This window comes from Cantharellus anzutake (assembly GCF_015039405.1).
Source record: "Cantharellus anzutake strain C23 chromosome Unknown EI90scaffold_21, whole genome shotgun sequence".
Classification (NCBI taxonomy): domain Eukaryota; kingdom Fungi; phylum Basidiomycota; class Agaricomycetes; order Cantharellales; family Hydnaceae; genus Cantharellus; species Cantharellus anzutake.
The window spans coordinates 1092430-1107056 of NW_024066971.1; the positions used below are offsets into that span (position 1 = coordinate 1092430).

At 48.7% G+C, this 14627-nt stretch overlaps 5 protein-coding genes across 5 annotated transcripts; 2 read left to right on the forward strand and 3 right to left on the reverse strand.

Annotated features, from left to right (window-relative positions):
- Positions 1-1871: 1871 nt before the first annotated feature.
- Positions 1872-4268, forward strand: EI90DRAFT_2995710 (uncharacterized protein). The gene is made up of 12 exons (XM_039056197.1): positions 1872-1905; positions 1960-2548; positions 2625-2692; positions 2751-2781; positions 2864-2924; positions 2986-2997; positions 3068-3083; positions 3145-3242; positions 3295-3328; positions 3417-3552; positions 3605-3725; positions 3802-4268. Exons 2-12 carry the CDS (start codon positions 2226-2228, stop codon positions 3817-3819), a joined length of 918 nt encoding a protein of 305 aa, XP_038916667.1. The 5' UTR covers positions 1872-1905; positions 1960-2225; the 3' UTR covers positions 3820-4268.
- Positions 4269-5985: 1717 nt separating this feature from the next.
- EI90DRAFT_3056642 (uncharacterized protein) lies at positions 5986-7760 on the reverse strand. Its single transcript, XM_039060241.1, has 4 exons — positions 7268-7760; positions 7008-7168; positions 6682-6936; positions 5986-6616 (listed from the first exon to the last, which is right to left on the reverse strand). The coding sequence occupies exons 1-4, from the start codon at positions 7302-7304 to the stop codon at positions 6083-6085; spliced, it is 987 nt and encodes a 328-aa protein (XP_038916668.1). The 5' UTR covers positions 7305-7760; the 3' UTR covers positions 5986-6082.
- EI90DRAFT_3123195 (uncharacterized protein) lies at positions 7642-8141 on the reverse strand (the record flags this gene model as incomplete). The annotated part of the gene is made up of 2 exons (XM_039063584.1): positions 7642-8054; positions 8105-8141. The coding sequence occupies 2 exons, from the start codon at positions 8139-8141 to the stop codon at positions 7642-7644; spliced, it is 450 nt and encodes a 149-aa protein (XP_038916669.1).
- A 126-nt stretch (positions 8142-8267) lies between these two features.
- EI90DRAFT_926503 (uncharacterized protein) lies at positions 8268-10003 on the forward strand. Its single transcript, XM_039068257.1, has 7 exons — positions 8268-8445; positions 8506-8613; positions 8674-8731; positions 8785-9082; positions 9140-9232; positions 9290-9316; positions 9395-10003. Exons 1-7 carry the CDS (start codon positions 8367-8369, stop codon positions 9656-9658), a joined length of 927 nt encoding a protein of 308 aa, XP_038916670.1. The 5' UTR covers positions 8268-8366; the 3' UTR covers positions 9659-10003.
- An 8-nt stretch (positions 10004-10011) lies between these two features.
- On the reverse strand, positions 10012-13421 carry EI90DRAFT_3289308 (uncharacterized protein). The gene is made up of 6 exons (XM_039067158.1): positions 12564-13421; positions 12092-12480; positions 11657-11989; positions 11273-11599; positions 10488-11205; positions 10012-10368 (listed from the first exon to the last, which is right to left on the reverse strand). Exons 1-6 carry the CDS (start codon positions 13318-13320, stop codon positions 10157-10159), a joined length of 2736 nt encoding a protein of 911 aa, XP_038916671.1. The 5' UTR covers positions 13321-13421; the 3' UTR covers positions 10012-10156.
- Between the last annotated feature and the right edge of the window lie 1206 nt (positions 13422-14627).

Here is a 14627-nt window from a genome sequence, read left to right on the forward strand (position 1 = left end):
TATTGGTGAGTTTCAGTGTCCTTGATATATAGTATAGTGTTTGATCTAAATGTTAAGCAGTGTCTTGTTGTGTTAGTCTTGTGGTAGGAGGTATTCATGTGGGATCTTCCCTCTTTTTTTTTTTCCTTTTCATTTTCAAATGCTCCAGGAGCTCCCAGAAGCTTCTCACCCCTATACACTTTGAAGCATTTAAATTGTATTTACTGGACATGTTTGTGCACAAAGCAATGCTCCAGGCCCTCCTGGGAGTGCCCTGGAGTACCTAGCCAACTCCGGAGGAAATGGGCTGTTCCTGGACCGGCCAATCTCCTCCTGATTCTCCCAGTGCTCTTGATACTCCGGAGCACTCAGGAGCATAACAATTTTTTGCTGATGCCCCAGGGGGTACATAGGAACCATCAGCACAAACAGTCACAATGACACTGACATTCTCCCGGTTTCCATCACGTTGGATGTGTGCTTGTTTAGTCATTTTGTGAGCAATCACTTTGACCTTTTCTCCTGTGCTGAAAGGAAAGCCACTTTCGTCCATTGCACATATATTCTCAGGGAGAAAGTTAAACTCCTTGTATTGAGCCTGCAGTAGCTGAAACCAGTGTTCTACTGTAGCAGGATTAACAGCACCTCTGCGTATATTCTCAAGATTTGTGCTCCACTTCAAATTAAGTTGGTCCTTATTACGGGTCAAAAAACCATCAACCCAATTTACACCCAGTGATTGGAGGTTGGGATGTCGTATTTTTGCAATTTCTAGTGCATACTCAGCAACACCATCACAAGTTAAGGGGAAGCCACGGTCCGACATGAGAAGCAAAAATTCCACAAGAGTATCGGTTTCTGCCTGATTTAGCCATGATCGGGCCATAGCAGCTGCATTGCGACCCTGCCCTCCCTTGAGTCTCCGTAGAAATGTAGTATATGGGACCCTGCATTCCAATGCATATTCTCGTGCACTAACAGCCTGCCGGCCTTCCTGCTGAGCGCGCGCTAATTCAGCACGATATGAAGCAAGAGTTTGCAGCATGTGCTCCTCTACTGCTTGAGATGCCTTTTGCTTTCTCATTCTCAGGGAGTCTGCATGTCGAGCCATTAAGGAAATCGCAAATGCAGAACAGGAAATGGATGTGTGAATAAGGGAAGCACGGATGTAAACCCAGGTCCGGCAACTGCTTGTTCACCAAAACAAACAAACATTGGCACGTGTGCCGATGGCCTTCTGCTCCTGAGTAACACCCCAACCCCCAGGTCATACTTTATTGTCATTTCCCTACTTCTGGAATGTACAGGATGCGCAACCCTCATATTTACCATTTTCCACGCTAATAACTACTATAACTCCTTCATTACATGTCCGATCAGCTCAAATTTTTGCGTAATTGTAGCTGTAGTCATTGCATACAAGCTTGAAAAAAATGAAGAAATATAACTATGAAATAAGGATGCTACGGGCATATTAACCATTGAGGGGTGAAAACCATTGGCACGTGAATGACTGTACCAATACCAAAGACAGCTAAAAAACAAGACTGGGAAATGCCGAGAAAATCAGAGAAAAAAAAAACAAACTAAAGACATACGAAAAACATCAGCATTAGAAAGACCATAACTGGGTATACCGTACGTGAGGTCAAAGAAAGTTTCCTGTGTGCAGCGGACACGAAGGAAACCTGGTGCTGGAACCCGAGGCACACAAGTCTTATTTAATCTCGTACCTCCATCAAATCCCAATGTGTCCACTTAAACTTGTATCTCTTGTTACTTGGAAAATTTCGGAAGTCGTGCTCTGGATATACCTCCAGCTTGAACTGAAATGAATATTTTTTTCCAGATGTTTTTTCTTTGGCACATGACCTCCAGCGAACTCCTTGCATCACTTCCCATGGGTGGATTTAGGTTTAGTGTTATGCCAGTTGTCTGGTAAAACCGAAGAGCAACGAAGTTACCAGATGACGCTTTCAGCTTGATCAAGTTCTGCCGAAGAAGAACGCGCGCGGTATGCACGTCAGAATGGAAGAAATTTGTCCCTGCAAATTGGACCGCATGAAACTTCTGCTTATTATATATTGATTGACCACGGCGCTCATGTCTGAGCGTCGCGGGCTTCCTACGGGACATATCAGGCCGCTTCGAGAACCCATTAGTAAAGATAGGGCAGCTAGGGAAATGGGATCCTAACAGGGGCTAGGGTGGACTCCTTTATAAATAGTCCTGGGTTCTGTCCTCCCATGAGCCCTCTCTTCGCTCGGTATTGCTTCTCGCACTATTGTACAACGGTTACCATGGTGCCCTCAAGCTCTTACGCGTCTGCGGTGCGCTTTGTGCTTGTGGTGTTGTTGTCTCGTGCTTTCCTAGCCCTTGCTTCACCCACTCCAGTTGCTGCCAGTGGGTCGGGAACGATCGGCGCTGTTGATGCCGAGCGTGACGAGACGGCTGTTGACCGAGTCAAGCGTGAACTTGACGCTCGTGCACCCTTGGCGCAATTGTTCTCTTCATGCGAAAACTCAAAGCAAGTTGCGCTGACTTTTGACGATGGGCCATATGCCTGGTCGTAAGTCCGAGCACCTTATGCCCTTCTCTTGTATCGAGGCTAAGGAGCTTTTGATGGGGACATGGTGTCGTGGTAGGACTGAGGTTTCAGATTTCTTGACTGAAGTAGGTGGGAGAGGGACCTTTTGCTACAATGGTAACAATTGTGAGTGAGCCGTTCAGTCACCGGTGTGTTCTGCTAAATTCAATCGTGGGTGGTGAAGGGGCGTGTATTTACGATGCTGAGAGCCAAGCGTGAGTTCAGCTCATCGGCATTGTGAATTTGTGCTGAATCGATGTTGCGCTACATTCTACCTTTCTTTCTCCCCACTGGCAGACGCGTCAAGTATGCCGTCGCTCGTGGCCATCAAGTCGTATCGCATACTTGGCGGCATTTGGTATGTTCAGCTTCTGTTCGACTAGCCTATATTTAATTTTAATTACTATTTTCTCATCTAGGATCTTACCCAGGTAAGCATCGAGATCTTGCGCAGTTTTTTTGTATTGAAATGAAGGTGCCGCATAACGAATAACTTCCCAGCTATCCTTTGATCGAAGTGAGAATGGAGGAATCCCGTTTGAACTCACCAAGTTGTTGATGATATTATTCCTTATTAGTCCACGATGAGATGTGGAGGGTGGAGCAAGCTCTAGAGCGAATTGTTGGCCTTGCACCAGCATTCATGAGGCCACCTTATGGTAGTTACAACAACTTGGTACGTGTGCCGATTACCTCTAGGGAACGAAGTGATAGAGTTTCTCGGACAGGTCCGCCAGGTGTCATACCAAAGAAATCAAAGCAGTGCGTAGTCAAATAGTCACGTCCTCTCTTACACTCCTATTCCCGTCTATATCTTGATCACCGTTCTCGTGCGGGGCTCCTTTCATAGTGATTTTATGGGACCTCGACACCGGCGATTCGCTGGGAAAATCCGTCTCTTATTCGGAACAACAGTACTACGACGCAATCAATCAGAACCGGGAGAACATCCTTGCGCTGAACCATGAGACTTATCAGAGTACAGTGTAGGTCATTGAACGCACTCATGTCTTCCGTGTTACGCATTGGAACCTCTAGGGAACAAGTCCTCCCATATGCTATCAAGCTTCTGCAATCGAAAAACTACCAGCTTGTCACAGTTGCGGAATGTCTTAACATGGCACCTTATCAGTGGACAACAACGCCGCAGATGCCGTCTGTAAGTTCGATCATCGCACGCAGCCGGGGTTGGAAGGTCGCTGAATATCATTCTACCGCGCTTTAACGATACACAGAGTTCATGGACATGCTGAATTGAGGCCGCTGTCAAAGTGGTTCTGTAATTGATTTGATTCTGAATCCCCTAATCGGCCACCCCCGACGCGCCTGAAGTTGAATAAGCATGAGATGTCCCTCAATCGTAAGGATAGCATCTTGATAACACAACGTGGAAATTTAGATCGCCGACATGGAGTCTCTTCACTGGCAGCTGCCCGTACATGACCAGCATGCGAAACCATGTCGACGTGATTTTTCTACATGTCCCTGGTGGGAGAATTGAAGCCTGAATCGGGTGATGTCCATGTGCGCAAATACAGTGTCGTCTCCGATACCTACGAGCTCGTATTGATACCGCGGGCTTTGCCCAGAGGCCAGCTTACCTGACCGAATTCCACAGCCCGACGATAGTTAAATGACAAAACACGATGTGTCTGTGATTTGTGTTTAACCCATCAGTATTGCATCAGTATGGAATTCGTGGAGGACGATGGTGTCTGGCATGGATCCGGAGCAGTGAACACAGTGACGTGAATGTGAGGTTAACTGGGCAGTACATAACTACATATGTATGTATATGCATCCGTTGTGCGTCATGACGTAAGTTATTATGCCCCGGTGATTGCTTGCTGATGGAGACCGATGAACAATGCACGCACTTGATGGAAGCTGTCGTCACAATGTTTAGAGGGTACCAAGGGGCAACCAAGGAGCTTGTTCCACAGGCAGCTGTATCGTTCACTCTTGATGTGAGAGAACTAGCGTAGGATTAGCGCTCAGTTCACGAGAGTGGAACTAAGATGATATTGGTGTACCTAGCGTAGGATTAGCGCTAAGTAGAATATACACGAGTCCTTAGGAAAGAAGTAGTCTCGCAGTGAAAGTGGGTCTCACCTCAGTTCACCAGAGTGGAACTGAGGAGAGCAAGAAAAAGTTGCGTCCAGTGGCTTTTAAGCCTACAACGACGTCGATCAAGAAAGGAATAATGGAAAATCTCTGGCGGCTGTAGGTCCGTGCGCCCAAAATATGGGACGTCAACATTCCTAATTTCTAACACTTCATGCGTACTTCCGGCTTCCCTTCCCGTGCTAGCCTTCACGCGGTCTCAGGAGCCATCAAAGAAAACTTGCCGATTGGCCCGGCACTTCACAGCAACATATAGACCTACTCACTTGATTCTATGGGAAAAATTGGCAACACTACAGAAAAAAAAATTCTTCTGGCTCCGCCGCCGCCGCCACTATCACCAGCAATTCGTTATAGTTACTCCTCCCACATCAGTAAATTAATCATATCAATGCTCTACCCGTCACCGTCCTCGACCACCCCTCGCCTGTTCTCTTCGACTCCAGCCTTTCTCGCCCCTTCACTTCCACCAATCCCTCCCTTCACCTCCCCTTCCACCCAGGCCCCCTTGGAGGGACGACGGTTAGAGTACATAACCCATCGCCCAAACAGTCCCCAGAAGTCCGATCGGAAACTCTATTCCACGAATCGCAGAACCCAGCCATGTGAAACACGCAGTTATTAGTTTGCATCACCCGCAATTAAGTGGAAAGGATCAAAATGCTCGTATTTGGCAAAGAACGGAAGCTGACATGACAAGCATCCAAGGGACAACATGTGAGAGAGGAATGGGATAGCAAGGGCGAAACGGGACCCACTTCGTATTTGTCCCCCTTCGAACCCTTCAAACCCAGCAATCCTCAATTATGTAAAGGATTCTTGCGCAGGAAAATGCAACATTTGACATACCAGGGGCCCAAGAAAGACGGAAAGTCCGTGCACACAGCATCCGTACACGCGTGGATCTGCCATTTGCGTCCGTTGGCATTAATGGTGATCGCCGTGAAAGAGAAGCCGGTCGCCTGCCACCTAGGTGATCACTGGCCATGCAACACTTCATGGTAGCCCTGTGAATCGTCCATCGGTTTTGGGTATCGTTGGAAAATATCCCCGCGTCGGTGAGTACGTCTAATCTGATGCCTTCCGATCATTTGTTTGGATATCGGTGATTGCTCAAGGTGCGGCACGTCGAGAGCAGACTCTGCACTCCAATATTCGAATAGATTCTCATGCATGGGCAGAAGCGTCTTGGGTGTTCCTTTGTGTGCTCTGACATGTAGATTTTATGTTTCCCATATGCGGTCTCTGTAATACGTGCGTGCTAGTATAGCATGCACAGGCCACGAAGTTCCGCTCCAAGACAAATGCATCCCGTATGGGTTGAGTAAGGCTGTCATAATAAGTACAGGGACGAGTAATGAACAAAAAAAGTATGAAAATCATAAAACGACGCTAGTATCGCCCATAGGGATGGTAGCTGTGCTGCCCCTTGGTTTGAAAGCGAGTAGGTCCCACATTTCCATGATGCGGTGGATGTCCTCCAGGACCGCCCCTCATTGCGGCAGGCCCGCGGGGGATGTGTCCGCCACCACCAGGTCCAATACTCCCTCCGTATTGATTCATTGGGGATCCACCTCCACCATATCCCCCCATACCGTAACCGTGACTTCCACTTCCCATGCGACCACCTCCCCCACTCCCCATCATTCCCCCACCATAGTAATTTCCACCTCCGCCACCGCCACCGCCACCATATCCACGGCCACTCATTCCGCCACCCATCATCGGATTCATCCCATCGCCCACCATACTCATCATGGGGTTCATTCCGCCTTGCCAGCCTCCGTTAGCAATCATGCGTTGATAAAGCATCGCCATGACGTTAGGATCGAACGGAGTCGGGCGGCTACTTCGCGGCTGAGGCTGAGCCCCATAGTTACTGTTATTTCCACTCGCACCTCGTGGCTGAGCAAGCTTAATTTCAATCTGGATGCCAGCATCGTTAAGCAGTGTGATGGCCCAAATAGTGGAGCGGTTGTGAGATGACGCACCATTTTGCCTTCCAACTCAAGATTTTGAATTTGCACAAGCTTTTCAACGGCGGGAGCATCCTCGAATGTGACGAAACCGAAACCTTTACTCCTACTGGAGTCACGATCCACCATCACGGTGGCATCGACAACTTTACCAAATTGATTGAAGAATTGTTTCATGCTCTCAGTAGTGACAGATGGTGCTAATCCACCAACAAAGATCTTTTGGGTACGGCGGTGCTCGAGACGTGGGATGGCACGTTTAGGATCAATCTGAGTAGGAGGGATGAAGACAAAGATATAGCAAAGTAATATCTAAATGTAATACTAATAATCACACTTACAATTTTTCCGTCAAGGTAATGCTCTCGGACCATAACAGCATTTACAGCCGCGGGATCTTCAAATGTCAAAAACGCAAAGCCTCTAGAGCGTCCTGCAGGATCTCGCATAATAGTGCATGCATCGATCTTTCCGAATTGGGAAAAGTATGCACGAAGTGATTCTGAACAAAATAAGTGACGAAGCAGTGTTATGATCAAGACTTGATGCGCTCCATCACACCGCGCGAAGCATGGATAGATGATAAAGGAATCTAGCTAACCGTCAGTAGTATCCCAATTCAAGCCCCCAACGAACATTTTCCTGATTTAAACGACCAGTAAGGTATGGAAGACAATCCCGGAGACAGTGCAACGACCGAGTAGCGATAATAAAGACAAATATCCATTAGTATTTGGTAACCCAGAAGCAGAGGAGCGAAAGTGGACTACGAGCTAGATCCATGTAGCAATAATGCAATGGGTATGTGCTAATGGCAACTACGTAGGTGACACGGCGAAGTAGTCGACATAGCGGTGCTAGAGCTAAGTGGTAGTCTTTATGACGTGTATACTCTATCGACGATGGAGTGATGCCGAAAACGTATAACGCGGAGTATCCATGGGGGGTGCACGATGATTGTCATTAGAACACTGCTCACCCTTCATCTCGCATCTCGGAGGGTCTGATTGAGCGACCTTCGCTAGAGCCTCCTGCATAGCCATCATGATCTTGGTCAGCAGGCTGATCATACGAAGCAAACTGCTGTGCAACTTGAGAAGACTGATTTCTAGAGGACGATCCAGATATTTCATCCGTAAATACAGGTATCGAAGAAGTCCCTTCTGGGGGAGGAACTGGGGCTACGTTCGTGGACACAGTGGATTGTGAAGGAGGCTTAATGGTAGAAGGAAGCGCCGGAGGTGGGGTGTTCCCAATGGAAGGCATAGGAGTTGTACCACTCGCAGGCTCAAGCGCTGCTGCTCCAACCGCAGAAGGTATCTTGTCAGCTGGTGTGGCGTCGTTTGTTTTTACCTCTTGCTCGTCAGACTCGTCAACGCCATAGAGGTCTGGAGAAGATAAGAATGGCTGCAACCACTGAGAAATAGGCCAGGAGTACCTTTGTAGAGATCCGCATCCAGATCATTGCTTGACATCGTGGCTTCGCTTAAGTTACAGGTAAATTGACTGAATTGCCAGCCTTTGCCAGCGCAAGTTGTAGATCCAGTTGATGAAAAAGGGGGAACGGAGATATCCGGAGGTGGCTGCGTCCGGATGCAAATACTTTGTTTTGACATCCCTCCGTCAACAACAACACACCACCATCTCGAACAACGCGACACCTCCCACCTATTTGAAGGCCAATCTCAGCGGCTTCTCCAATGTCCGATATGACCCCTTACACTTCTGGGTGGAAGGCACTCAAGAAAAGCGAGCTTATCGGCTTGGCGGATAAGTTAGGTGAGTAATCACGGCCCAGCGGCTCAGAGCAGCAGTTGTTGACACAGTGGAGCGTTCTAGGTATACCTGCCGACACTGCTAGTTTAAAGAAACCCGAGATTATTGGGAGCATACAAAGGTTTCTTGATGAGAATGAAGGGACCCTCAGCGAGATTCCCAAGTTCAAAGGTACCAGCGAAATGATGATAACATGGCAATGTTCAGACGCGTCTAACTGCGCAATTTTAGCTCTGTATCCAAGGAGGGTGTCCTCGAATCGTCGAGGAAGCCTGCTTCCTAACCAGACGTACGTGGACTTACGCGCTTTCAAGGTAGCACTGAGCGTTATCGTTCCTCTAGTGAAGAATCGTCTGAGACTCCAGATCCCCCGGCCCCTGTGGCACCAGCGAGTCGCAGGGGAGCCGGCAGGTTTCCCCCTAGAGCATCTTCGTCGACTGAATCAGCAGAAGGGAGCAAAGCTGTTGCACATGCTCTCAGCACTCCGTCGCGTATTCCTTTACCCCCATCCCCCATCAAATTGATCCAGGACTTTTCGGCGAAGGTGCGTCCCGAAATCGACGCAGTTGTTGCGAATGCGGCTCGCGCCAAGGATCAACTTGGAGTTGAAACCAATAGGATCCTTGCTAAAACCAAGATGGTGCGTCCACGAGGATTCTTATGTGAATCCCTTAATTACGTCCTCATGTCTCTCCAGTTCCTATCCGACTCCGCAAATCTGACGAGTATCACTGTTTTATGGGAGCTATTTTTCCTTGTTATGGCGTTTACACCTGTCGAGTACACCCCGGTAACATCGCTCCTGTGGCTTCAATGTCGATGGTGTTCTGATTTACCTGTTTACCAGTTCCAACTGCCCCCTTCAATTTCGAAGGTGCCTTATACCGTTAACGTCCCTCATCCACCAATGACTCTCATATATTGGGAAACTTTGTTCATTCTATTGGCTAAGTGGAGTCTCCCGACGCTCATCATCCCCCAAGCTACCGGAAAACTGGTCGCTTTTTCCGACAGGCGGGACATTGACCCCTTGACATCTAGCATTGCGCGACTCGTCTGCGTGCTTTCACTACCCTGGGTGGTTGCTGAGGAGTTATTAAGCTTAAACACTCGCATACTCGCTGCTTCTACGGCGCTGGCATTTGCTGTGGCAGAAGCCTTGAACGATCGAAAGGATCGAGCAGAGATTGCTAGCTCGCTTGTGAAGCACGGCTGAGAGCCCGGATAATGAGGGGTTTTTTTTTGCAGGACAAAGAACATGACGTATTTATTGGATTTATTCTTATTCTTCCTCTGTGGTTCTACTTGATCGTATGAGAAAGACGCACCGTAATTCTCGGCCATTCATTTGGAGGAATTCTGACCCATGATCTACATGATTTCTTTCCGTACATTGTCCACCGTACGAACGAATTCCCTGACTCGCCGTTTGTGTCCTAGCATTGTATATTGGGCGGATGTCAACGTTCATGTCACGCTATGTTGTATGGTTCTTTCCGTGGATTCTGCTATGTATCTTTCATTTTCCTGTCACGTCCCGCAGTTGTTCTTTACCCAATCGAAGGTCTAGCCATGATAAGCTCCGAATTGGCATTAATTCAACTGAAACGGTCGGTACATTATATCCACGTAAGAGAATAAAAAGGATGCATACATGAAGGAAAGACATCTTGTGTACAAAATACTCTACACATCTCCGACCCATACACAAACTTCAATTGACAGCCACACCATTGGCCTGAGTTTGTCTGGCAAGTTGAGCTTGTCTTTCCTTTTCTCTCTCCGCCATGGCATCGTAGGCGTACACGATCGGTTTCGCCTTCGACCGACTGAGATAGTCAAGCGAATCGTCAGAATCGCTGTCTCCAGAGGTGGGCGTATTAGAGCGTTGCTCTTTGAATAGGTCATCAGGATCGAAGGTGTCAGCTAAAAAGAAAGAAAGAATTAAATTTAGATCGGTAGCAGGCATCACAAGATAGGGTGCAAGTTGGCACCACATGCCTCTAAAATGAGCGTGGGATCAGAACAAAAAAGATGACACTTACGATCGACACGCCTCTCGACGGCTTTCCGCTTCCCTAACGCTTTGGCGCTAGGTCGAATGGGCGTTCTGTGCTCTTCGTTATCAAGGTCGTCCAAAGATTGCGACCTCTCGGGTGGTTGAGATGATACCGCGTCGGGTAATCGACGAGTAGATTGCGGCGAGTCGCGACCGGTCGTAGTAGGAGCATTCAAGTGAAGGGGTTGAGGGGTCGAGATAGCGACACGTTCGAGGGCATTTCGTGTAATTTCGATGTTCGTCCCTGGAGGTGGTGTTTCGGTGACTGCCCTCGTTCTTGGGTCGTGTAGTGTGACATCGGGCGAAGGTGAGCGCGAATACGTATGTTGAGCTCGGGGACCATGTGGAGCTGTACGATGAGGGCCCGAAAAGGGGGTAAACTGAAAGGGGGTAGCTGGAGTGTGAGGTTGTGGTGAGTGGGGGTTCAAAGGTAGTGACGATGAGGTGAGAGGTGCTTTATCAAGGTATGGATTATTTGATCCCCATGGTGAGGATTGGATATGCGGGGGGTGATTGTAAGTTGGGTATCCCTTCTCGGCTTGAAGAAATCCAGGTTGGATTGTTGGTGGAACGGATGGAGGGCTGGTGGGAGGGGATGATTCGATAATGTTAAGGGTGTTCGGTGAAGCGGGGCGGGACGAGCTGCCGCCGCCAACATCTCGTTCCGGAGCATATAGTGAGCCATCTGGCGCAACAAACACATTCTGTCCAAACAAGAGCAAGCCAGTTGGTCGCCTGTTGTTACCTAAGCAAATGAAGCCCTTCACGTACAGATCGGTCAATTCTAATCTCGACTCTACTTCGTTCCTGGACATATCTCTCCTCGCGCTCAGCAGCAGCAACCCTCAGCAAATCTTCGTATATTTTGCAAACTTCCACCATACTTTGATGTGTCGCCAATAGAGTGCCGAGTAGGTGCTCCTCAACACCCCCTGACGGAGTCTGTCTCGTATGCTGAGTGTCATTAGTGGTGACATGGTTGGCGTTTGCAAGTCTCTGCTCCTTCCTTGCGGCAGTAGCCTTATTAGCAAGTGATTGAGCCCATGGAACCTGTGACTGTGCTCGATCTCTCGACTTCGTTGCCCGTTCGTAGAATCCCTGACGCCAGAATGGAACTCATGAGTCCTCTCCTTAAAATGATAATGATAATAATACCCTGAGTATATCCCCGTCCTGGTCCTCAACACTTGCCGCGGTAGCGTACACAAGCTGCTCATGAAACATAGTCGCCAGATTCTGAGCTTCCTCGCACTCTTTATAGACCCTTGCCATCTCTTCTTCGAGTGTCGGAAGTCTGACAGTGGGTGACCGTAACTGAGAGCGTTCATGTTCGAAATCGATATGTCCCGTTGAACGTCTAAGAGTCCGTAGAGCATCTGCTGGACGATTACCATGGTGTTGGTGAACGGAGGGGTGTTGGTCGGAATGAGGTGGCCATTTCGCCTCGGGGGGCCTGAACATGGGATCGTCAAGATTGGGAGGAATGCCCTAATCCATCGAGACATCAGTCGGTCAGACAGGCAGACGGAGGACATCCAGCCAGCCACGTCTCGCCATGACGACCCATAACCAATGAAAAGAAGAACCAACCTGGTCTGGAGCCTCTGGTGGTTTCACCTTCCTCCAAGTAGCCACGAACGGATGTTTTCTATCCCCTCTCCCATGATCATATGCAGCATAGCCGAGGACCTCTAACAATCGTTCCTTCACAACAGGTGCTGTCTTAGAGCTAGTGATGACATCCTCAACCGCATCCATGTTCTTCTTCGAAGCGCTGGCTTCGACGAACACAGGTTTCGCGTTTCGAAGCATGATGGCCCACAATCGAGCGGCGCTCAACTGAGAAGCAGGGATAGCATACTTGAACTCCCTTCGTAACGCGCGAGCAGCCTCTTTAGCGGTCGTTTCATTCACCGAAACGCGTTCGCACAGCTCCAAGACGAAGCCCCAATCTTCCGACCCGGTGGCGGTGATCTGACCTGTAAGTATCGATATTGGAAAGAGTTAAATCAAGCGCAAGTCAGAAGGCTTTACCGCCCCTTGAGGAAGTCGTGAAGCGTACCTATTGCAGCGGTAAGATCCCATGGTGGGTCGAGCTGCTTAGACTCCTTGTGCACAGAACGACGGTCTCGATCATGGTCATGATGACGGTCCTTAGACTTAAAGAGAAAGTTACCAAGGGCATCTAGTGTCGATTCTTTCGGTTCCTTGTCAGCACCTTTACCCCCGCCAACACTTCCGATTGTCGTAGATATCATTGGGGGACTCTCTTTATTTGTTTCGATAGACGTACTGGATTTATCTTCCTTGTTATTCGCCCCGTTGGATAGTTGTTGATCTGGAGGAGTTCGGGAATCAGTCCAAGGAAAGGACTGAACGGTGCTGATAGTAGGTCTTTTTCGTAACACTTGGGGCTGTGGGGTTTTAGTAGGGGAAGAAGGTCGAAATTGCTGAGATTGTAGAGCAGAAGAATGTGTATTGGAGTGATGGAATGCAGGGGAATATGAGACGGGCGATATGGGAGAACTGAGCTGAGGATGAGGCTGTCCACTTGGCAATGATATCGGAGGTTCAGACACGCCGGACAAAGGTTTTGAGTCAACATGTGCATCCAACGTGGCTAGGTGGGATTGCTGCTGTTCAAATGGCTCGGTTGCCTCCACCCAACTGTCATCATTCGTTGTCATGTCGGAAGATCGAGGAGACGCCGGCGCAGGCGTTTTCGCAAACTGAGCATGGATGGGCGTCTCAGCTGAGGGATTTCGTGGGACTGGCGTGGGGGATGTTTTGGGCTTGTGACTCCTGAAGAGCTTTTTCATCCCTGGAACCACGATGCACCCGGTCCTACGACGTTCTTACGAACGCGGCAGCTTATGGATGGGAGGCTGCGTTATGAGGCTCGGACATAGCCGGATGTTATTCCAATCTAGGCATGTCACAGGCGCGGAGCGTGCCATCAAGAATTCAATTCTACGCCAGCTTTTGTGACTTCCCAAGATGATCAAAAGGCGCTGTATGTGTTGGTAATCACCACGTGTGTGCTGCCTGACAGCTCCCGGAGGGCGATGCCGGCATAGATGGGAGGGCGTTACACATCCTAATTACACATCGACCATCGAGTTATCGATGTTCGAGTCTTCTTCGACAATACGGTGCTCCAGGTACACATTAGGTTGAGAGAAGCACTTGTACAGTCGCGAAATACGCCCGAAAAGAAACTTGGTCAATCAAAAGCTCAATCTCGGCTCCCTTGATCGCATTCAACAAGACCTGCCGAAAAGGGACTGGGCAAACTGGCCCATAGCCAAGGTTGGAAATAGGCTGTGTTAGTGCACTGCTGTCTCCGCACAATCTCATCAGATAGGCACGCAAGATGTCGCGGACCACCCTGTATTGCATGCAATGTACCACACATTCGTGCAGGTGGGCAGCGCACCTCTGCTATCAAATTCAGTCTAATTGTCCATCGCGCACACAGTAAACGATGCGCGGGTGGCTTGTGAAGACCCCCGCATTGTCCAGTGCACCTGCGCCTACACTGAATCCAAGGACCTTGCACATATTGCATGGACTACCCATCAATCGCGTTTCAGGTACAGTATTAGTTCTAATGTCCAGTCCTGCATCGGACACTTAAAGCAATGAACAAGCACTGCCCACAGTATCATACTGGTACAGCCATCACCTGCTACGCGAGCGAAGAACGAACAAATTTGAGTGTTATCATCACCAACACTGTGGGGTTATGACAACCAAAAAGTATCTATGAAAAGCATCACATATGCACCCGTACGAGAGCACAGGAGGAAAGAACGCTTTGGGGAAAAACCAAATACATGAAAAGTATTATTAAAAACGCTGTATTATTTACTATGTCGCAGTAGGTAAGTAGGTCAAGAGAGTTTTGACAGGAAATTTTTAGCTAAAAGACGAAAAGGACGGATGACTGATAATCATCGATCTCCGCCACGATAATGATCAATACGCTCTGAAGCCACTTCCCGCGCTACTCCGATGAAATTTCTCACTGACGTGATGTGCATGTTGTTGCCCACTCACATAGCTCAAAGCGACAGACAAAGGCAGTTCCGTCGAGGCCAGAAATTGGACTGCTTCTGGCGTGAGT